General features: G+C 49.8%; 1 protein-coding gene across 1 annotated transcript; it reads left to right on the top strand.

The window, feature by feature from the left end:
• The first annotated feature begins 1,061 nt into the window (after window positions 1–1,061).
• LOC119097962 (uncharacterized) lies at window positions 1,062–22,071 on the top strand. Its single transcript, XM_037220900.1, has 6 exons — window positions 1,062–1,096; window positions 1,427–1,550; window positions 9,923–10,087; window positions 10,954–11,088; window positions 13,919–14,132; window positions 21,718–22,071. Exons 1-6 carry the CDS (start codon window positions 1,062–1,064, stop codon window positions 21,816–21,818), a joined length of 774 nt encoding a protein of 257 aa, XP_037076795.1. The 3' UTR covers window positions 21,819–22,071.
• Window positions 22,072–24,544: the final 2,473 nt, after the last annotated feature.

The following is a 24,544-nucleotide window of genomic DNA, read 5'->3' as shown; positions in this document are numbered from 1 at the left end:
AATCATGAATCAGTCATGAATCGTGAGATCGTGATTTCGCGATCCGGGCTTGCAGTTCCATGACTGATCGCGATCTGCCCGTTAATTCGGAGGTTGTGTTCACAGATTCTGTGGCTGGGACATACCCACTAGTTGTCGGGATTGCATTAATATTCTAGACACCGGATGAGTACGTGTTTTTAAAGCAGGCCCTATGCGTTTTCCCCAGCGTCTACCTCAGGTATTTTTTGCGCACACTTCCACTTGTTCCTTTGTGCTTCGGGTCTAATGGCTCTGCGAATGTTTTCAGATTGGCACGGCAATTCTGCACATTTCAGACAAAATACCAAGTTTTTCACCGCACTCATCATAATATCGCTACGCTACGCAAGCCGTTTTGTCGCCCTTCTTCGACTACCTCAACCGATCCTTGTTATTGAGACCTTTGCTTAGAGGCACTTATTAAGAGCAGTAAAACTGCAGGTGTTCATTTTCCGGTCCGGCCAACACGGTCTTACAAACACTAACCCTGTTTTGTCCCCGGACCGGCGTCACTCGTAGCCGGGGTTGAATTAGACGCCTCCTGTATCGAATTTAATGTGCGTTGTTCCAGGCGAGCTGGGCCAGCACACAAGGCGGCATTTTCCAATGCAGGCCAAATTGGGAAATAAGAAGTGAGGCTTGGGACCAGCTGTTTCTTTCTTCTCATGTTGAGCCTCAGCCCAAATTTATATGATGGTTGCTGACGTGCTGTGAGGGACGTTGCCATGTACGCGACTCGCAAGGGACGACAGGTACGTTAGATCGATCAACACGCACTCGTCATTCAGCCATAGTTGTAAGGTTAAGAAGGATGTCTGAGTGACCGGTTTTAAGGCTGAAACGGTGGCTTTAATGTCTCTGTCACAGTCACCGACGGCATGAGAGAGCCGATCGCGCCCGGTCACCCGATGTACCGGCCGGTGGGCACAAGGCCTGCCGCCAGGTGTGATCACCAGTGTTCACCCGGTCACCCGATATACCGGCCGGTGGGCACAAGGCCTGCCGCCAGGTGTGATCACCAGTGCTCACCCGGTCACCCGATGTACCGGCTGGTGGGCACAAGGCCTGCCGCCAGGTGTGATCACCAGTGCTCACCCGGTCACCCGATGTACCGGCCGGTGAGCACAAGGCCTGCCGCCAGGTGTGATTACCAGTGCTCACCCGGTCACCCGATGTACCGGCCGGTGGGCACAAGGCCTGCCGCCAGGTGTGATCACCGGTGCTCACCCGGTCACCCGATATACCGGCCGATGGGCACATGGCTTGCCGCCAGGTGTGATCACCAGTGCTCACCCGGTCACCCGATTTACCGGCCGATGGGCACATGGCTTGCCGCCAGGTGTGATCACCAGTGCTCATCCGGTCACCCGATATACCGGCCGATGGGCACATGGCTTGCCGCCAGGTGTGATCACCAGTGCTCACCCGGTCACCCGATATACCGGCCGATGGGCACATGGCTTGCCGCCAGGTGTGATCACCGGTACCCACCCGATATACCGGCCGATGGGCACAAGGCCTGCCGCCGGGTGCGTTCACCAGTGCTCACCCGGTCACCCGATGTACCGGCCGGTGGGCACATGACCTGCCGCCAGGTACAAGTGCTATACAAGTGCTATACCTTGATACAAGTGCTCACCCGATATACCGGCCGATGGGCTCAATGCCTGCCGCCAAGTGTGATCACCAGTGCTCACCCGATACACCGGCCGATGGACTCAATGTCTGCCGCCAAGTGCGATCACCAGTGCTCACCCGATATACCGGCCGATGGGCTCAATGCCTGCCGCCAGGTGTGATCACCAGTGCTCACCCAGTCACCCGATATACCGGCCGACGGGCACATGACCTGCTGCCAGGTGTGATCACCAGGGCTCAAATACGATTGGTGACCGATCTAGAATGGATCCTGTCGAGCCGTTTTTTTCTCAGTAAGGCAATAAGCTGGCCTTCAAGTGCATATTGGCGCTACGAAAATTGAAGGGCTCCGGGCTCTAGGGAAGTGCCGCCTCCTTGGTCTTGGGGAAAGATGCTGAAATCGTAATCCAGCAGCACTAGGTAAAAGTCTCAGAACGGGCGCATTGTTTAGCCAGATGAATTGGAAAGGTCAGTCGGGTACTGACCAACCGGAGGGTTAACTCAGGCTTGAGACAGCTGTGCCGAGAAGCATTGTGCGGTACGTAAAGCACTCCGCGTTTCTGTCTGCCGAAAGGGGGAAGGCAAAACTATCCGCTTAACTGGACAGTGTAACTTAAGTGGTGGATTCAGTGTAAACGCAACAAGGTAGGCTTAGCAGGTGCTCTGAAGCCAAAGCCGCCTGTGCGAACAATCCAGAACGAACTCTTCAATGAAGGTACCGCATTTCTTTCTGAATCCTTGGTCGAAGGTAAAACTTGGTCTCTTTACGTACCTACTTGACTTTAAATGCGTTTTCCACTTCTCGTTTTTTGCACATGCCCAAAAATTACACTCTGCAATCTGTTTTTGCTGGTGCAAGTACCATAATAACATTTGCAACGTCATCGTTTCTTTTCATCTGTTCCTAGCTCCTTATCAGTAAGCAGCACAACCCTAAAACAGAACCATGCGTGGGTCCTCAAAATACATCATATACGCGTTTTCGTCAACTTCACTGGGGTGCCGTGCTGTTCATCCTCCGGTCCATTTGTCTTGGAATGACTCATGTAAAAATGACAAGCGCAAACGTACATACCTGATCATCTAATTTCTATGTTGTTCATCGACACAGTAACGTTCAATGCGCAACATCTCTCGGACTGTGTGTTCAGACATAACCTTGTCCGGCTAAGGCGCTTGGCGGGCACGACCACCCAGCGGCTGCAGCCCGTTTCAGTCCCTCTCTGAGCTCAGCCTGTCTGGCTAAGGCGCTTGGCGGGCACGACCACCCAGCGGCTGTAGCCCGTTTCAGTCCCTCTCTGAGCCCAGCCTGTCCGCCTTAGGCGCGTGGTGGGCACGGCCACTCGGTGGCTGCAGTCCGTCCCAGTCCCGCTCTGAGCTGACCCTGTCCGGCTTTGGCGCGTGGTGGGCACGGCCGCTCGCCGGTTGCAGTCCGTCCCAGTCCCGCTCTGAGCTGACCCTGTCCGGCTTAGGCGCGTGGCGGGCACGGCGCCAAATAGCGCCTCGTAAAGGGCAAATTCGGTCGGCCTGCAGCTGCTGAGGCGTCGTAAATCCGCGCGCTTCCCCAACCTCGACGATGATGCCGTGCCGGGCGTCCCTCTGTCCGGACCATTCGCCGCGCCAGATGAGGATGCAGCACGCACTAGCAGCCCCGTTTAGCTCCACCGTAGCGCGCTGGCAACGAGTGTGTTGTTCGTGCTGGTTCGGTGTTTACTCGGTGTGACGTCCGGGATGGGTATGCCCGACTTTTAATAACACGCGCTCCGGTGGCTGGTTGAATAAGACGCACTTGGGTTAGGGGAGGGTAAGGAGGGAATTTGAACCCCTCGACATACACAAAACTAAGAGGTTCAAAGGATTCAAATATTTGCCGTACGTAAACCTCTATATACAGTTATCTACGCTAAATTCTTGAATTTTGCAAGATCTTAAACCCTTGCACCGTGGATTTGATGTGGAAACCTGATGGCTTTCCTCATAAAGGAGAACAACAGGAAATTACAATGGTTTTAAAATACCAATTTATGGCATTTTTGCGCTTGTCCTAATTAAGGATGGTTACCAGTAACATGTATATTTAAATCAAGAGTGTTCCTACTTCTTATTCAGTTCAGGTCTCAACTCCTCTAAGTTTGTGAAGAAGTTTGCTTATTTGGGAGGCATCCATATTTGGGGTGGGGGGGGGGGGGGGGTACATTGCATAATTTTTCACCGACCCCAAAGATATCTTTAAAACCATGCCCTTCTTTGAAATACAACTCTTTCATCTATGTTTGGTGGCTTTTGAGCAATTATTATCATTTCAACCTTTTGGTAACATGAATCCTGGTTGCTCGAAACTTATATGATACTCAATGATGTAGCCTATGGGAAAGCAATGAAGGTGAGAAGTGGAGTGGTGTAAGAAATGTAGGCAATGATAAGGTGGGGGGGGGGGGGGGGGAGGGTTGCGGGTTTCAGTGCTATCTCCCTTTTACCGAGCGTTTTACTTCAAATAGCAGGTGGTTGTATAGTATTGTGCTCCAACTGTCCTATGAGGTCAGTGAAGGATCGACATTTGGCTGTCTCTGAAGACAATGTTGGCTATTTCCTGATGATAGCACCCCTGCTGCAACAGGAAAGCTCAAGGAGACATTCATTTTGCAGTGCCCATTCATGTGTGTATTTTCTTAATACCTGCAAGCATTGCATGGATGCAGATATGGTGTGTTTCTTTCTTGCTTTGGTAACATTGAATTATAAAATTGCCATGATGGAATCATTAGCATAATCACTGTTACATTTAAGCACAGGCTGCGACGACAGACAGCCTACCTTATATGCAGCCTACATTGACATTAGAAATCAACATAGTTTGCGTGGTGGTTGCATGACAGAAGTGCCAATTATGCAAGATTTGGGGAGGTAGCGACCCATGGATCATGATCAATAAATTATGTCCAGAGAAGACGGTTGTGTGTTATAGTCAGTTTGTTCTCCTATCTTTTTGTAATTTTTCAGCTGGAAATGTTGGCTGGGGGGGGGGGGGGGGGAGAGAAATCAGCATCAAAGGGGCGCAACCAAACATGTGGCGGTGGCATAAGGACAGGATTGTCAATTGTTATGCATGATTAGGGGAGCTAGCAACCCATGGATCGTGATCAATAAATGAAGTTAGAAGGGTGGTTATGTGTCACAGTTAGTTTTTCCCATATCCTTTTAATTTTCCAGGTAGAAACATTGGCGGGGGGGGGGGTGAGTTATCAGCATTGAGGTGACCCAACCCAGCATGGATATTGGCTAGTGCCCCAGAAATTAATCTGAATTGAAACTTGCATTGTGCAATACATACATTGCGGGTAACCTTAGGTTTGCATGCTCCTTGCATGCAAAGGGCAATTTTAGCTTGCTGATTGAATTTCCACCAATACGTGGACATTGGTAATTAAATGTTTCACTCTGCTCTGGCAGTTGATGTTTCCATGAACCGAAATGCAGATTTTTACACCACCATATATGAAGTAAATAAAAGCGATGGCAGCCACTTATTTTAACCCCTACCCTGATTCGTCAGTCTGACGCGGACTGGTGGAGAGGGGGGGAGGGGGATTCCCTGACGTTTGCAAACTAAGAAAGGTAAAGCCTTGCCAAAAAACACGCAAACAGTGGACTGTCTTTAGCGAGATCTTGTGATTGGTAAGAAGTCTCCTGTTGTAGACTGACTCCACTAGACCGAGGTGAAGCTAAAGTTTTCCTGAAAACCAAATATCGGCTTTGCATGTTCATATATACAAAACCATGTCATGAAGTTACATAAGACATAAAGAGGTGTGCCCCTTGTTTGATTACGAGTACAATGACATGCAGTTTTATCTGTTTGGAGCCTATATATAATGTAGGGTTTCGTTCATATAACGGTGCCAAGCCACCGCACGCGGTCCACAGAATCGTCGCTTGTTTCCTGCTGCACCCGCTAGCCTTGAATCGCCCTGCAACGTCGTAAAAACATCGCTTTCTGAAATCAAATTGCTAGGGACACTTTTTTGTGTCAACACGCGTTCAATGGATGGCCCATAGGCTATCAAAGATTTGAGCACGACTGCACAATGTGCCGCATTGGTATCCTCAGAAAACCGTAGGGGGGGGGGGGTCGCATCATCCACCCTCCCCTCTCCTGTCAGGGCGAGTAACCTGTTCAGAAAGAGCTCTCCGCTAAGTCTAGGAGCTAAAGAGCAATCGCCTGATGTGAAGTTATTTACAAATTACGATATAGCTGCCGGGGCATGGCGAGAGGCGCCCACCAATCACAACATGTCGCGCCGGGCTTGGAGCACGCCCAAGGTGGACACTTTGAGGACGGTTGAGATGGGGCTCGGAGCGCACACATGATTTTCATAGGCGAGCACGGCCTTGTGGATGCCCCCTATTTGACGTCATTCCCAGTGCCGATTGCTACTGGCCCGGAATCTGCCACGTATTCTGCTGCCATGGCTATCGAGATCCTTCGCTGTTTTTTGCGGTCGAGGAAAGCAAATCCAGCCGTAGATCGAGTTTGAACGTGAGGCCCCGGCAAGTCCCCAGGATGGAAGAAGACTCCTGTTGTGATTGGGCTATCTCATTAGTTTACGGTGGGTGCGTCTACTTTCCTAGCAGCATCACTTATCCTGACAGTTGTTCGAGGGCAGTGTATGGCTGAACGTTTCGGTTATGTGCATGATATCGCAAATTGCAGTGATGAAAGAGACTTTCGATGATAGGCTGATCACTGATGACGCTTCGGGCACGAAATTAATTACCATGTTGTCATCTGGTATCGCATTACGCTACTGGCGGCAATTTTTCCTAAAAAATTTGGTCTGCGACAAAAAGTACTTTTGTTCCACCCCTCGCAGCCTTATAGGCTGGAATCAGTGATAAGTCGGTTGAAATAGTGAAGAAGTTACAATGCATATGATTGAACCGACAATTCGTGTGTAAGGAGCGAGTAGAGCACAAAACACATTTTTCACTTATTACTCAACTCGTTGCATGTTCCACGCGTGCCTTCGTATTCCCAAAAGACCGGTTGGTCTCATAAAAACCCTTGCCATCAGAGTCGGCTCGTCATTGACTTTGAAATTCAGCCATCTCTCCTTGAATCGGAATTTGAGTTTATTCTAAATGTGATGTGCGCATTGAGGTCAATGTTGGAGTCCATCTCGACGCCGCGGATCTGAGTCGCAAGGTCTTTATGCTGCTAATACAAAAATTAGTCACACGCCAGGTGCCACAAATAATTAAATTGCTTTCAGTTGGATACGAGCTTCACATCAGAAGGCTAGTTTTTCCTTCATAACATATCTTAACCCTCACCCTAATGGGGGAAGCTGATGCCCGCCCCCGCCATGTTTCCTGAAGATATGAGTCTGGAAATTGTTGCAGTCGCATCCACATGCACGGCAGTCATGCTATCAGGTGCAAGAAAAATATCCCTATGAGTAAGTGCTACAGACCGACTTACCTTCAGACCTATTCCCATCACACTAAAGTCATCATTAGACAGACAAAGTCAGATGCAGATATTTCGACGATGATGCGATATTAAATTGCCACAACACATTGCATATCGCATGTTATTACATTTCACAGGATGCTGCGCACGAATGTGCCCTCCACTTTTCCACACGCAAGCGTCCATGCCTGTAAGAAAAGAGGTGGCTGTGGTCCCATGTGGGACAGCCCTCCGAAACTCCTTCGAGCTCTGACGTTCTGGTCGGCTCCTGGTCGATGACTGGCCAGCTTAAAACGCAGCATGCACGCTTCGCAGCTGTTGGCGCGGTGCATGCGGACGGGCTGGACTCTGGAGTCGTTACCCCCGTGCCAGACTCTCAAACAGGGCGGTGTACAGTGGGCCGTGTAGTGGCCCGAGCGCGCCACGCCTGAATGGTGCGTCACGCCCTACAGCTTATAAATTCAGTCTCCTGGTACGGCAGAGTATGGTGACAGCTCCAGACCACTGGCGGAAAAGTCCACTGCGATATTGAGCTTGTACCCGCTCTGGTCCAGCTGCAGCAAGAGTCGTTTCAGGTGCGCTACAAGGATCTGGGGAAACTTCTGAACTTTGAAGTTTTTGGAGCACTTTTACTCTTCTGACACATGGAGCACGTGGGTTTTTCTCCGCCAAACACCTCTCCCTTGGTAAAAAGGTCAAAGTAACCATGCAAGCGCACCTGACCGGTCATGGATGGGATCGATAGGCTCAGGTTCCAGGAAGAGTTAAACGTCACGGACGCGTGACCGCACGCTTCGAGTTCTTCCAGGAACAGGAAATGCTTTCAGGCCTCCAGCTGTTTCTAGTTACACAAAGGTGTCCTCAGAAAGAGTCATGCGTCAATTATATTGAGCTCCTATGGCAATGGGGCCAAAGCCCTACAAAACCATCTTCTATTTTAAGTAAACCTCTCGGCTTAGGGGAAAGACAATGGAATCTGTCCCCCCCCCCCCATACGTTGCGTACATTTACCACACCACCTCGTTCCCTATTGCCTCTTCATTGTCTGCATTGCTGGTTATCATGTTAATTTTCAGCAGCCAAGATTAATACGCACGAAAAAGTTAAACTGGAAATGATTCCCATTTTAAGGCGAACAAAACATTAATGGACTGATTACATTTTCAGCATGGACATAGTTCAAAAAAATAGGTTGGGGAGCTGAGAAGTGAAAACTTATGCAATTTACCTCCAGCATATAGGTGGCTCCCGAGATTGGGACCTTTCTTCACAAATTTGGGGTGGGAATTGAAACCTGAACTAAATAAAAAACTAGGTGCATCTCTGATCAAAAAATTCATTGACTAGCAACCATACCCAGTCAGTAACAAAACAAACGTGACATGGATTGGCACTTCAGAACCACTCTCACCTGTCATTTCCTTTAACGAGTAGTGTCATTAGCTTTCAACATCGAACTCACGGATCTTTTCAAAGGAACGGAGGCTCGGTGCTTGCGACTGCTACGGGGAGTCAGCAGCGTTGTTTTGCCTTGAAAAGACCGTGGATAATGTCAGGTAAGTTTTTACCTCGATCAGGTCATCTCGCCGACTTCTCTTGAACTGTCAGCGCCCAGAAATAAAACCTAGGTGGCGTTCATGAAACCGCAATGCGTACGCCGCTTACAAAGCAACAGTACATAGCACACAAGTGGAACATCCCTTAGGACCAGGTGAATTGCCTGATATAAATTTTTCAGTATCTTTTACTGTCTTATTGTGACATTGAGAATGGCCTCGTAAAAACAGAAAATCGGCAGACCGGCCGGGGCGTAGGAAACACGCCGATTTGTGGCCGATCTATCACACAATTGGGAGACCAAAGAAAAATCATGGAATATTTTTGTCGCTGGGCTGGGATTAAACCCCCAAAAGATACCATAGTGCGTAGGGTAAAAGGTCGTACGGAAAGGCTTGCTGGTGTTGTGTGACGAAATGTCTTACCATGGAGGCCTCATATTAGGATGTGCGGTGCGCGCTGCAAGATTTCGCGCACAGCGCACACTGTCATTGCGACACCCAAATTTCCAGTTTAAAGGATTTTGGCACGACTGAAAATGTACATTTTTGTCGCTAACCTGATGCAACAAGTCTGCGCATTTTATCGCCCCCGCGTATAAGTACGAGTAAAACGTTCCAGTATCAAGAGTTTTTGAACTTCAGACTTAAACACAGACAAAGGGTCCCCAACAAAGGAATTTCGAACTGTGGCGCGAGACAATCAGAAGTGCATTAGAAACGCATTCGTAAACCAGGCACCTTAATAGCAACTCTTTGACCGTAGCATTTGCAACTGGAAATCGTCATCATTTTCTGGGTAGTGTTCTAATTTGTAGTATCATGTTTGATTATCCGCCGCCCACTAATACAACAATGACGGCCTCTGCTCTCCATGAAACGTCGCGAGCCTACTTTGCCGTGCATCCCATTAGCAAAACTTGTCCTGTCACCCTGCGCGCCTGCACAACCTAACGCCACAGGAGATTCACCCGACTGCACCACTGCATCTGGGGGGAAAATTTTCCAAAGCGCCTGTTTGGCTCCAGTGCTGCCCTGACCTTCTCTGGCCCCGCAGGAGTCCTGGCGACGACCCCTGACGCTGACCCTGACGTAAATGCCGCTGACGGGGTGACACCTCCTGACCCCGGTCAGTCCTCGGCGGATGTCCTGAATACGGCGGCGCCACTGAACGTGGCCGGTGTCCCGGCAGATATGCTGGCACCAGGGGCACTCCTGACCTTCGCCGACCTTGCAGGTGTCCTGGATCCGGCGACGCGACTTCCACGTGCTGACGTCTCGTTCGCACGTGTTCACCGCCGACGAGCGGGTGTCGGTGCAGCACAGAGTGGCCGGTGACGAGGACTGGGCGCTATCCATCTGGCCGGTGACAGCGGCTGACAGCGGCGTCTATGAGTGCCAGGTCAGAGCTTCCCCTCTCCCCCCCCCCCAAAGCCCGCCTACGCTGAAGCTGGGCGGAAGCAGTGCCATCGAAATAGCGGGGCTCATACCGCTCCATGCCCCCTTCCATAGCCTTGCGCTCCGTCACCATTCCTCTCGCCCGCTTGCGCTGGAGTCAGCCACCGGAATGGCAGGGTTCATGCCACCCCATACCCGCTTCCACAGCCCTGCGCTCTGTCGCTCCCCCCGCCCCCCCCCCCCCCCCCACCCCTCTCACGTGCGACCTTGTTGTTTCCACGGCCTGGTGTCCCGAGTCATGGGTGCGTTTGACCGTTTCCCGAGTATCAATTTGCCGAGGCTGGCATCCGTTTGGTACCGCGGGGACGGGTCAGTGGGTTCAAAACACCACGTCAGGTCAGCGTTCCGCCAGAGCGCACCAGTGCCGGGGTGCTGCGGCTGGGACGCCAAAACCATGTCCAAAGGTCCGATCAGTGCACTGGGCTACCCTACGAAGTCGGCAGCTATTACGGTGGTTGCAAGTCACCGTGGGATGCCATACAAGGTGCTTTTCTGCTAACAGATCAGTATTTTCCGCGTGACCTTCCAGTAATCCTAACGCAATGCTGCACAGCTATTCTCGGACACGCGCGCAAGAACAGATTGATCGGCGTATCCAGACAGGTCACACTATCTAGGCAGGACGCCAGCTACCGGAGCGAGTGCCAGAGGGAAATGTTGCTTCTAGCCAAGGGATGATTGGAAACGCTTGTGCGTGAAAAGATGCTTATAATATGAAAACGAGCAAGCAACTTCGGAATGTTTATGCAGTTATTTACGTTGCATCCGTTCCAAAACAGTATTTCTGATAGTGCTGCTTGCGATTTTCAGGTGTCAACCGGGCAGGGCACGCTTTCGCGTCTTGTTAACCTCACAGTTGTGGAGCCGATTGCCAGAATATTGGGAACTGAGGTTCACAGGATAGAAGAGGGCTCGGTGATCACCCTTCTCTGCGTTATAGACCAGGTAAGCCGCTATGTGTGGAAGATGTCCCAATAGCAATAGGAAATGTGTTTGTCCGTGCAAATGAGGGGTAGTTCTGTGTGAGTAAAGGCTGGTGCAGTGCTTTATTGTTTATCCTTGAGTGATCATTGATCCGCCAGTATGCTTGCTCTCGGGGTTTCATAGGTGCGGTGCCCTTTCGTGAACCGTGCTGTATTTCGAGATCGCTCGAAATGCAGTGGTCGGGATTTTCAGCAGTACGCTTCGGTTCGTTTACCCCCTTCACAGCTATTTGTATCGCGCAATGAACCCTCTTTGTGGTCATGCTGAGTTATGATTCCGCTTTATTGTGGAGTTTGTTCGTTGTACCTTGTAATTATTTTGCTGAACCTTGGCTTTTGTATCCGCCTATAAGGAGGCAAACAATCTTGGCCCTCCTATAATGGCAATGTTTTAGTCCACAACGATGTGACTGAAAACTAAACATAAAAGTAACACTTTTTCATGTTTTGGATATTGATTGTTGAAATATTCTGGTCTGCGACCAGAATTTTCCACTCATTGTAAACAAGTTTAAATAAAAAGACCGTTTTTGTGCCACCATGACTTTAATGCTGTGGTCATCTGTTCCATGATGCTGCATAATCTAGTACTACGCTTTCAGTAAACGATTGCAAATCCATCGGACTAGCCAGATGCGCGTCGGATGGTCGTTAGTGTTAAACGAGGAACCTACTGCAGTCGCCATGTTACAGTTCTCCTCTTTGAAATGGCTGCTCCGATATAACGCATCGCTGATGCGTTCCCGCGACCAAATCCGGAAGCTGACATTCATTGCCCAGAAATGCGCTGGAGACAAGTTCTGTCGTAATTCGCAAAATTCCATCAAAGACGCTTGGCAATTGCCTATATGCTTCCCGAACGCACTAGCCGGTGAGTTACTATTCACCTAACACTTCCGAGAATCGGTTATGACCTGTCATCGGCTGTTATTGAACGAGTGCAGCGGCGGGAGGACGGCTACCAAAGGTCGAGCGGCGCTGTCGGAAACTGCAGCAGGCGCTGATCCTGTCCCACGGAGATCAGAAGCGCTGATTATCCGAGGTGGAGGCCGAGACAGGCGCTGATGACCTCAGGCAGAGACCGATGCAGGCGCTGATGACCTCAGACATAGGCCGATACATGCGCTTATAACCCCGGTCAGTGACCGAGAGAGGCGCTGATGACCTCAGACATAGGCCGAGGCAGGTGCTGATGACCCCAGGCAGCGATCGAGAGAGGCGCTGTTGACCACAGGCAGAGACCGAGGCAGGTGCTGATGACCTCAGGCAGAGACCGAGGCAGGCGCCGATGGTCTCAAGCAGAGACCGAGGCAGGCGTTGATGACCTCAGGCAGAGGCCGTGGCAGGTCCTGATGACCTGAGGTGCGGAGACTGATACAGGCGTTGAGGACGTCAATATGAATGAAGCAGCCGCTGACCATGCCAGGTGGAGCCTGCAACAAGCGCTGGTCATATCGGGCGGAACACTGAGCCAAGGGCGGATCCAGAACACCGCCATTAGCGGGCTGCCTGCCAAGCCTGGAACAAGCGCTTGCCATATCAGGTGGAAGTTGAAGCGAAGTTCGGATCCAGGACGTCACCAATGGGGGGGGGGGGGGGGTCCAAAGTCGGACGGCAATCCTCTCTTGGAAACCAAATCCCCGCTCTGGCTTTAAAAACCGGTTCTGGCTTAGGAAAAAAATTTGCTTCTTCCCATCCCAAGGAGTGTTCGAGACAAAACTATCCGAGTAAAATCTACCTAGTTTTTCTTCATCGTCTAAGAATGTGTCATTTTTCCCAACTTGGGCCATCTTGGGGAGGGACATAGCCAGGCTGCCCCCCCCCCCCCCTCCTGGATCCTCACTTGACTGCAACGGACACTGGCAGTCTTATGCCTAGGATCCGCCATGGTTCTTTGATCTTGGATAGAGTTTCACTCCGTTCCATGCTTGACGGTGGAGGAGCTGTATTTGTTTCCTTGTTTCCATAAATGACGGTGATGATTTGGCCAATTATTTCGCAATGAAATTGGAATTAGAGCACAGTCGGGGCTGTTAATGATTGGTGCTGCTAGGGCGCCTGCGCTGGTGTGAGGAGGGTGGGTGGCAGGTGCGGAAGCTTCATATTCCACCAGGTACTGTAGTTCGCGGACGCCCTGAAGCTTCATGGTTTCAGTGCCGCTCTGTGCCTGTGTGTGTACTTCTTTGCGCCCAGTTTATGCAGAAATGCGGTTAAGTGTTTCTCATTTTTGGAGCACGGTTCATTACGCTACTGCTGCCGGCGAAGTAAACGGCTAAGATGAAAACACGACTAGCAGACAGAGTATTTTCGCAAAGAGTAGGACAACAGTGTTGGCGAGCTCTCGAACGCCCGTAGCGTTGGTGGCGCGAAAACTCTTCGGCTGCTTAACAGTGGAGCAAACAAGACAGCTAGATGTGCTCAAATAGAGTGCAATGTTTCAGTTATGGGAGCATCGTTAACATGAAGGCATAGAGAGCATCGTTTTTTTGGCCAGAAACGTTATTCGGTAGTTTGTAAGGGATGTAAACATGTAGTGATGCGCAAGCCTAATTGAAACTGTACCCGAAAAATTTAGAATGTAATGGTTTTGTAAGTCAACTCTTCTATTTTCTGCCCGTACCGGGGGCATGACACCATTTTTCTGAAATGCCTGCGATAAAGCTGTATCCCCTTCCCCACCAATCTTCACCCACGAGCGCGTGTAGTCGTCTTTAGCGTGAGCGCGTCCGCCGTCCCGCCAGACAGTGACCCGACACCGTGTCAGCGCCGGCTGACGGCGTTCGTGCCCGCAGGCGACATCGGAGGTGGGCCCCATCCAGTGGTGGCGCAACAACCGGACACTGGTGGCCAGCGGACGGGTGACGGTGCAGTCCAGCTCGGACGGCACCGCCGGCAGTCCCCAGTCGCAGCTGCACATCCGGCGCGCCTCGTTCCTCGACAGCGGCCTCTACACGTGCGGCGGCGACCACCTGCTGTCCGCCACCGTCCAGCTGTTCGTGACCGAAGGTGGGCCGCTCGGCACAGTCGGGGACACGTGCTGGGACGCCCGGTCAGGCCGGAGCGGCGGGCGTGCAGCGCTATGTCGTTGGCAGAGCTGGTTGGAGCATCGAAACCAGGCGAGCCGACGTCCGTGCGACAGGTGGGCTTTGTTACCTGCGTACGTTCCCGGTTATCCAAAGGTGTCACGCTGTGCTCGCCACGGGAATGGTCGCGGCAGGGTCAAACAGCACCAACATCACAAATCACTCGCCGCGAACATTTCGATGATTTTAGGTCCTTCAAACTTTCAGGTGAAAGTGCTGGTAACACTTCAGTACCCTCTGGTCTTGGTGGTCGACCTCTGCTTAAAATGAAGAAAATTGCTGCATGGGAGTCGTATGGCCGATTATGCATTGGCGTACGCGATATTATGCAGTCGATGAAGTACTTAGGCAATAGTGCAGGTCTGAGATTAGAGACACCTCAGTTAGCAATAAGCGTTGGAGGAACAGAAAACAAAAAGCGCACTTTTGTCATAATGCTATTATTTTCTAAAACATTAGTTTAACAGGATTAGTGTGTGCAGTGCAATGAGTGTCGCCAGTTAAGTCACTCGCATTGGATCTGAAAGGGTAAGCTGCGATCGGTATAGTTTGCCGATGCGTTGCGTTTGTTGCACGTGCTTGCTCCGGTGCGCTGCTGGCAGTTGCGGAGACGGTTGGCCTGCCGTGTCGCTCGAGTCCTGCGATTAACTGAAACTCCGCACGCATGGTGCCCCGATTAGCGGCGAGGTGAAGTGCGATAAGCCGGGCAGGTTGGAATGGTCATGTGTTTTAGCCTAGCCGCTTACGCTCAGCCCCGAAAACTAATTTAAGGATCGTGTGTGTGTGGACACCGATTTGGGTCGAACGCCATGCAACGATTTAGATCGGGTTGAACGCTCAGTTTGACATAACGAATGGTGGTGGCGATGTGTGCCCATTCGTTTTGGCCTTCCTCCATCAGTGCTATGCACACGTGGGTCGCCACCGTCGTTTGTAGGAACACTCTGGAGTCGGCAATATTCTGGTATCTGTTTCAATGCTTTAGTCGCTTTCAAATCTTTCCTGAAAACGTTCAGATCTTTCCTGGAGGCATTCTAGAGGGTGTTTCCAAGAATGAACCATAGAAGGTGTCAGGGCTTTTCCAAGAATGAACCATGGAAGGTGTCTCCTTGCCCCGATACAGAAGTGCCTCACGTTCGTGATTGACCTGCTCACAGCATGTTTTTCCATCGCCCGAATTCGTCATGCAGTGATACCGGCCTCCTCGACGAGCAGATTATCTCGCGGAATAACCCGGAGTGCTGGAGATTTGTCAGAAAGCTCGTTCAGTACTACCAACGAGTACAACTCTGCAGATAATAAGCCATGCTAAGGGACAATCCCGCATAAGTTTCAGGGCGTGCTCAAGACTGAGGACCTGCTTTCGCCATGCCTGGCTAGATATTCGGCCACGCGTGGCGCACATGCGAGACGAGACCAGAGGATAATTTACCGATCTGTCGAACGCCAACGGAGATTCCCCGTGGATGATTATGCGGCTGAAAATTATTGCATGAATAATTCCTCCTCGGCCGAACCCGCCGTGAGAGTGCGGCTCGGGTGAATCTTTGTGATGGTCGTCCAGCACTTTTTGCGCCAGGAAGGTGCGATTGTCTGCTGCTGACGTCACTAGCTCGCGCAGCTTCGTCGTACAGAAATCAATGTTTGGCCCGGCTCTGTTCAGAAAGAATAGAGCACAACGTCCCGAACATAGACGCGTTATTTTCCAAACTATGTATCGGCATCGGTGCCAGCAGGCACCAGCTGAGATGTTTGAGATGCTGGCTTAGATTCGGAGACGTTATAAGAGGCGTTGGTCTCCGTTTTGTGTTCACAACAGCATTCATCTGTTATATCAGCAGAAATTTAACATATATCCTCCCACCCCATCCCACCCACCGTCGTGCGGCTGACGGTACCATGGGACGATTTATGGCTAAATGACGTAAGCTCTCCAGCAAAAGAGCTCGTACTAACAGCGGGCTTAATTCTCTTTTCAACTGTATCTCTCAGGGTTGGGAGGACCATAACAAAATCGCTGCAGTCCACACCACATAATGCTTTGTTTTATATACGATCCTTCAAAAGATAATTATAAATGCTCCAAGATTACTTCGGCATTTTAACGTTAGCTGGGTGGTGCTGGGCATAATTTTGCAATAAATCCCGGCGGCGTCGGCGCCATCTTGTGCCGGGGGGAAATCGACGTCGAATATAAACCGGCTCCATAATACGGCTGATAGGCCGTGATCAAGCAACCCGAGGAGCTTCGCATTCATCCGCGGTGTTTATCTGAGGCGTTCATATTGGCTGGTCTACTGGCCCTAGTGAAGCCGGCACGAAGCAGCTGCGGATGATGAAGCTGTTCTCCTCAGTCAGCGGCAGCTGCCACCGATCGAGCCGCAGCCGTGGCGGGACGCCCGCCGGTGATGCCAAAGCCACAGTCTGGCCAAAGCCGGAGCCGAATCGCAGGGATTTCTGGCCAAAGCCGCAGCCTGAACGGAGTCGGAGTCTGATCGCAGGAGCTGGGTTGGGAGACGGGGTAGTAAGTAGCCGGGGAATTGCTCACGAGTTGTGTAAGGAAGTACTTCAGAGCTGGTCACTGAAACATTGATAGGTTAGAGCCGCCGAAGGGAACAGGATCCGTGCACCACATCAGTGGAGGACACCTGGCTGGCGTGACTGTGGCGGCGTGAGGCATCCTCATGTCGCGCCAGCTGGTGCATTACGTGAGGAGCTTTCCTCCAAAGCGCTTACGGAGACGGCAATGCTATGGACCGCACTGAATTGTCTTTAAAATGGCGGTCTCAGCTCAAAACCCCGCACATATGTGAAATACACCCTTAATTTAAAGGGCGCGGTATAATTCAAATAGCATGCATGTCGTTGTCAATATTCAAGGACACATGGTGCAAGCGATGTGCGCACATTTCTGTATCGTAGCAGTTTAGAACCAGCGTAAAATGCGCTTATCGAACGAGCGAAGAATGTTCGTATGGTGAAGGCACAAAGTGATCAGCGCGTTGAATAAAATAGTCATAATTTGTGTCTTGTCGTTAAGAATGATGCGTATGGTGCCAAAAACGGTTCCTTTTCTGACAAAATCTTTGGAAATTTTAATAGCACTCTATGATGAAATACTAATGCCATTGTCTCATGCCAGATATAAAAAATAAAAGCTCTTGAGATGGTCATTCCACAGCAAAAAAGCGGCAATCGAATGCTATCTTGAGATAAGTTGACTAAAGACATGACCAAGGGGCCGTATTTCCCCTTCCTGGGCTAAGAGTTTACACTACATACTGGGCAATTTGGTAAGACTTTGGACCAAAACGCAGGATTTTTTAGACAATTTAGTATTTCCCTGGAGGAAATTTTGGCTACGTACCTGGAGTCTATTTCAGGAATCCATACCATGTCCTTAGCGATTATGGAGGCCCTAAGCAGCCGCATATAAGCAGATATCCCTCCTCAGTAAACTTTTAATGCCGTGAAACGAGCTGCAGCCTGATAAATCGAGAGGTAAGACGGACCAACCGGGACGATGTCAGCCACATGGTCCAAATTATGGATTTTATTGGCTCCAGCTAGTTAGCCATGTGGTGCGGAGTACTTAACGTGCCATGCAACCCACCCGATGATAACAACTATTACTGTCTTTCCATGTAGGGACGACAGTTTGGCACTGCACAGCAGGGTTAAACCAATATAGTGACGTATTTCAAACACACTGCGTCTGCCATCCCTGTGATGCAAAAAAGCTAATGTAATCACCATGCCACCTCAGTAATGCATCCATGTGTATACGTACTAGAGCACTTTCCAAACATTGAAAACAATTAAGTTCACAAGCAATTTAAATTCCATATATATGTATATATATATATATATATATATATATATATATATATATATATATATATACATAAGCAAAATGAAGGGAATTGTAAGCAAAAGACAGAGGGATTTTGAGTTGCAGCTAGTTCAAATCATGCGTATGACGCAAAGCACTTGCAGTTGCCATTTTGGCCCGGAAGTTTCTGAGGCACTTATCCAAAGATGGCTCATTTTGTTTTTGTTTTTTTTGTTTTTTGTTCCACCCAGCCACATCCACGAATCCAAAGATATGGCTGCGGTGATTGAAAGTGCAATCCGCATCTGAAACGCTTGCGCTGAAAACATGAATTATGCTGACCTGTACAAGGACTCCACGTTTCGGGTAAGCATGTGAGTAAACACAGAGGTATGGAGGGGGTAATGGACCAGACTGCATGTAGATTCTGGTTATATTTTAGATATTTATGCGAATATGAACAAAGCGTTAACGAAATATCCGGATTTAAACTAACGGGCATAATACACAGTGATGCTGCTCGTCCCTTTTGAGTCACACTGAGCCCCACTCCAATAATGTGTGTGATGAGCAATGTAAACGGGCATCTTTAGAATGAGCTTTCTTGAAATTCTTCCCTTATTTGGAAGTTCAGCGTTAGAAAGCGCAAACGGGTGGTTGACGGCTAGAGACAGTACAACTATAGCAGTGCAGCTGATTGGTGAGCGTGTGGGTATGGATATAGCTCATTGGGTAGCGGGTGGATGGGGTAGGGAAATCTCACCCTTGAAGGCCTTTGGTGGCGTGTGTTTCACAGGTATTGGTCCTTCGAGGAGTATCAGTACAGTTTGGATCAAATATAAATATATAAATGATGATACTTCTAGCTGCTAACTAACCACTTGCAACGGCTTTTATGCCTCTTCATTCCGGAATACTTTAAATGTGTTGACTTTTAAGTTCTGCCCATTATTGTGTAAAATGTACTAACCTGGCATGCCGTCAAAATTACATATCAGCGATCCTGTGGTGTAGAAGCATCCCTCCCCCCCCCCCCCCCACATTCCGCTCCACCCACTCTCCTGTCAGGCAGCGTGACAGACATCGCACACCAAGGACAGGTAAGCTCCTTGAGAAACCTACATTTCCTGACGCGGATGGCATGCAGGTTTCAGGCATAAGCATCTTGCAAACTTTTGGTGATACTTGCTTGAAGTTGTCACATCACCAGGCGACGTTGAGTAGAATTTGCTCACCAAATTTCGAAGGATTTGTTACTGAACACGTGCATCGGCAGACTAAGCTTTCCTTTCCCAAATGCCTGGTGTACTGTAAGCCCAATACATACTGGCGAGATACAAAATAAGCAATAAATCAGACCCTGTTTTGATAGGTCACGATCTCTGGGGTATCGTCAGGGAAATTGGCGGCTGGAAATGGCCTGCCACAAGCCCATACGCATGGACTGGCTGCTCTTTTGTCCGCGGCAAGCCAAGTGGCGGCAATATTGTTGACGCCCTAAAGAAAGCTAAGCTGTTAAATCGTTGCTCCGTAAAATTCAAAGCGTAAAGCGTATTAAAACACCCACCCACATCCACACCCACCACACCCACACCCACACCCACATCCACACGCAAACCCATACTCACACACACACATACACACGCACGCACGCACGCACGTACGTAGACACAGAAAGAGAGAGGTATATATATATATATATATATATATATATATATATATACATTTCATATATATACATACGTATATACACACACACATATATATATATATATATACAAACATATATATATATATATATATATATATATATATATATATATATATATGTAGCCATATGAGAGCATGGCGTTTCGTGGTTTGGACAGCTTTCGGCCAGGCCTTTCAATCTTTTGAGCGTTACTTTTTGCATCGTCTGTTAGATCAATAAGTAGGTCAGAATAAAAAGCATTTGAGTGTCCTCACCGCAAAAGATATTTCACGAAAAATGGGTGGCTACGGGCTCCTTCTGGAGTCATTGTTTGCCATTTTTTTCTTGGCTGTTGTTGAAAACACAGCCTATACCGGAAGCTCTCTGATTCTGGAGTCATAGTAAACGCTCTCAGTGAAGGTCCCCCGTCCCCCCCCAAAAAAAAAACATAAGGAAAGCGCTGTTAAAGCATTTGTTCGCGGGAATTCTGTGCGTGCTCAAGCTATGACCTTTTACACTTGATAATCACTTGAACCACTACCAAGAACCAAACAAGCAGCCCATTCACCAGATCTTTTACCCTGACTTTATGAATCCAGTTTACAAGAATTGACGACAAAGTGGTGAAACTATAGTGTCCAAAAAACGTGAAAATGTTGGATTGGAATGTGCTTGAACCGCTAATATATTTTAAAAACTTGGCAATATAGATATATTTTATGAATCAGACACAATTCAAGCATAGATGAGAACGCGCAACAACGCAGTGCACAAATTTTGTTGTCCTAATGAGGATCGCAGGCGTCGTTCCGTGTCCCACATTGGTGTTACTGCAACATTTTTGTCCCAATGCCGCACAATGCACCTTACGAAAAGGGCGCCACGACACGCCGCTACTCACATTAAAGGGAATGTTCCAACTTTGGAGATATTGAGGTAAGCATCACATATGATTAATTAGGCTCACTTACAGCTATGGATTTACTTTAAAGTAGAAAAGCCTGCTCTAGATAAAAATTATCTGTTTAGTAAATATGCTCCCAAGTACGTCGATGCGTGATAACGTCATCGCAACTTGCACAACAGTGATTAAAAGCCAACTGGCGGCCGTTGTATATGTGAATCGTGCTCACGAATGGCAGCTGTGAACGACTCGACAATTATATTTTTATTGGGCTTGATCGACGCATGAGTTTCGGAATGATAGGATTTGACTGAAGTTAAGTCGGTGTCATAAATGTCTGGGTGACCCTGAAATGCTCTCCCAGAAATAGCCCTCACATCTTTGCGCTCTCGTAGCTCAGAAGCTAAAGACGCAAGTCTTAAGAACGGCAGAGCTGCAAAGGTCACCCAATGATTTTCCAGCCTTTTTTCCTTTAGTCCAAAGTCTCATACAGTTGTGGACATTCCCGAACTGAGGAAAATAGTCTAGTTGGGCCTGAAACCTCAGAAATGGAATACAAAAATTGGCAATAGGAGACAGCATATATAAGTGCCAAGCGTTCATTGCAAATGTCTCGTCACAACCAATCGGGTGTTGGTCGGGATATGGTGAAAACATATCGCAAAAACTGAAAGGCTCCCACACCAACGCGCTATGTTTTCCGTTTCCGATAATTCCAGCTCGTTTCGTTTATATGAAGCACGACTTAAACTGCTGACATATTTTCCAAATGGTGTTGAACAGCTGTCTCTAAATGCTCTCGCTTCAGATGATAGACGGCGGTAATCCGGCCACGCTCCGGCGTCTCGCAACGGCTCCGCGGTCTCAGAATAGATGAGGCATGGTTAGTCGCGTAACGTCTTCTAACGTCGTAATCCTGTCCCTTCATTTTAAGTGATGGTACTATAGGGATTACGATACGGGCCTCACCTTCCGCCTTCACGCCGCGTGTCCGTTTTCAGCGAATAAGCCCGCTATCCCTCCGCCGTGCTGTCGGGTTGTTCAGTGTCTGCCAGTGCCACACCGCGGGTGCCCCGTTTCAGGTGATAAAACGGCGGCCATCCAACGCCGCAGCCCGGCCGGCTCGCGGGCGGCGCCCGCCCAGCTCACTCTGCTGTTGCTGTGCTGGCTCGTGCCCCGGTGATGGCGCCGGCTGCCTCGAGCCGGCCTGTGACTCTCCAGACTTCCGTCTCGCTCGAGCGGCGCCGGTCCCAGCGGCCGCCGGAGCCGGACGCCGTAACCTTCCACCGCGGCGCTCCTGTGGGGGCAGCCCTTCGAGGAACACCGTGACGTGCGCCGGGCGGACGCACCTGCTCCCCGAACATCAGACGACTGTCAAATGCAGAGCGGTGAGTCGCGGGTAGATTGAGTTTCTCCACGTGGCTGGCAGTCTGCTATTCGTGGGCGACTGGGAGGGGATGGGGGGGGGGGGGGGGGGTCGTGACTGCGCACGGCTGCGCGTACCGCCGCACGAACAGCGCCTATCGCTCTCGACCAGGAGTGAACTGAAATCCGACCGGGAGAGAGCTGCGACCTCTGCAGTACGTGATTTTCGGCATCACGGGGAGAGTGTTGCGACAGCAGGTGAACTGCAATGTCGCCCAGGATGAGCCGCGACCCTAAAAAGTGAGTGAAGGCTGCGTGTAAATGGTGCGATCCACGAAGAGGAAACTTCGGTGCTGAAGAGGGTGAGCTGCGGTCTCTCAGATCATAAGCCCCTACTTTATGGAGCGCGAGCAGCGACACGAAAGGGCGTGATCTGCAATGCGACAGAGCGTGATCTGTGATGCGACAGAGCGTGACCTGCAATGCGACAGAGCGCGATCTGCGATGCGGCAATGCGTGATCTGTGATGCGACAGAGCGTGATCTGCGATGCCCCCAGAGTGTGATCTGTAATGCGACAGCGTGATCTGCGATGCGGCAATGCGTGATCTGCGATGCGACAGAGCGTGATCTGCGATGCAGCAGTGCATGATCTGCGGTGCGGCAGAGCAGGGGTTGCGACCACTCAGAGCATGAATTGAGAAAGTGGAAGTGGACCGAGCTTCCGACGGGTCACGGCCGGGTGCGAGGTCATCTGAATCTGGGGGGGGGGGGGGGCGCGTCTGGCGTAGGGCGGGGACGTGTCATCATCAGTCCACGTCGTGCTGTGGACCAGACCGTCACGCCTGACGTCGTGCTGTGACAAGACTGTCACGCCTGACGTCGTGTTGTGACCAGACTGGCACGCCGGACGTCGTGTTGTGACCAGAATGTCACGCCTGACGTCGTGCTGTGACCAGACTGTCACGCCTGACGTCGTGCTGCGAACATGCCATCACGCCTCACGCGCAGTGAGGCCGCGACGTCAACAATTCGTTGTGTTGAGTGGTTGTGAGTGTTGAAGCCATATGGCATTCGTTGTTCTCTGCTAACTGTCATCTGAAAGTGTGCAGAAAGTGTGGAGGTGTGCGTCGGCATCGTTTATGTTGAATGTGTGCCGTAATGAGCTCCCACTAAATACCATCGTCTCGGAGAACAGGCTGGTTTCATTCATGTGATTTGCTGCGGTGGTCATGGTTTTACGTTCGTCTGTGACGTAATACAAGCGTAACTACATACGCGCTGTTGAGCTAGCATGACTGCAAAGTAACGTGGCTTACCATCCCTAGTATTTGTCATGGGCTCGTTTTTCAATGCACTGTCTGATCGTTGCGATTTTCCCAAAATGCGCTGTTATCAAACTAAGCTGCATGCCGGATCTTTTTTAACTGGGCTGATTTCTTAACAAATGACACCGTAAACTTTCTACACGCCTGACATGAGCGGCGGTTGCATGAGTGCTGAGTGTTGCTTGAGTTATGACTCCGATACTCTAGTAGGTAGATGCTTAGCTGTTACCAAATGGGGAACATTTCAGAACATTATAGAATTCTCCGAAAACATGGAGCAGGTCCGCACACAGAAACAAAATGTTCACATTAATGTGGGCAGAAATGTTTCCTGACCGTTGCTTCTCACTGAAGGCAAAAATACCGTGTTTTCTTTCCTGTTTCATTCACGCTTTGTTCAGCCGCTGACTTATTTAATAGAAACCGGAAAGTGGACTGGAGTCTGTGAGATTTGATGTACTGCATGACAGCCCGATGTTGATGTTCCATAAGCTGCTCGTGCAGCATTTGCTCGCCGTGAAGGATAAAACACGTTACAATATATATATATATATATATATATATATATATATATATATATATATATATATACATATACATATACATATATATAATATACATATATATATAATATACATATATATATATATATATATATATATCTGCCCACCGCTAAATATTTTTCCGCTCCCCCCCTTATGGGTTTCGATCCTTCAGTCGGAGATTAATCATTCCTCTTTAACCGGAACAGGAATGTCATGCCCTTGACCGCACATGATCCAACACTTAGCTGCATGGTGCCCGCCGTTCGTCCTAGGCCTTGATCGATCCTGTGCATTTGCTAGCCGAGGGCGAAAGCATTGCTGCCTCCGGGTATGTTTATTGGAATACACGCGTTTGGACCAATGTGTGCAGGAAACACGCGTGGCACGGATGGTGGGACAAGCGCGTGATCCTTGTTCATTCGCCCATCCGATGGCTGCTTGTAAGGCTACTGGAAATCAGCTCTGAAGTTTCAAAGAGGAAGCCGTTATAGGTGGGTTGGATGCTGGTGGCGGATGGAAGTCGCAGATGGCGCGCTGATCCCTTATAGACCTCCTACCCCCCCCCCCCTCTCTCGCTCTCTCGCTCTCTCTCTCTCTCTCTCTCTCTCTCGCTCTCTCGCCTCTCCTCTCTCTCTCTCCTCTCTCTCTCTCTCTCTCTCCTCTCTCTCCTCT

Source organism: Pollicipes pollicipes, unplaced genomic scaffold (assembly GCF_011947565.3).
Source record: "Pollicipes pollicipes isolate AB1234 unplaced genomic scaffold, Ppol_2.1 Scaffold_4740;HRSCAF=5597_pilon_pilon_pilon, whole genome shotgun sequence".
NCBI classification, from domain to species: domain Eukaryota; kingdom Metazoa; phylum Arthropoda; class Thecostraca; order Pollicipedomorpha; family Pollicipedidae; genus Pollicipes; species Pollicipes pollicipes.
Note: the sequence above shows the minus strand (reverse complement) of the source record. Positions and strands in the feature narration are given on the sequence as shown.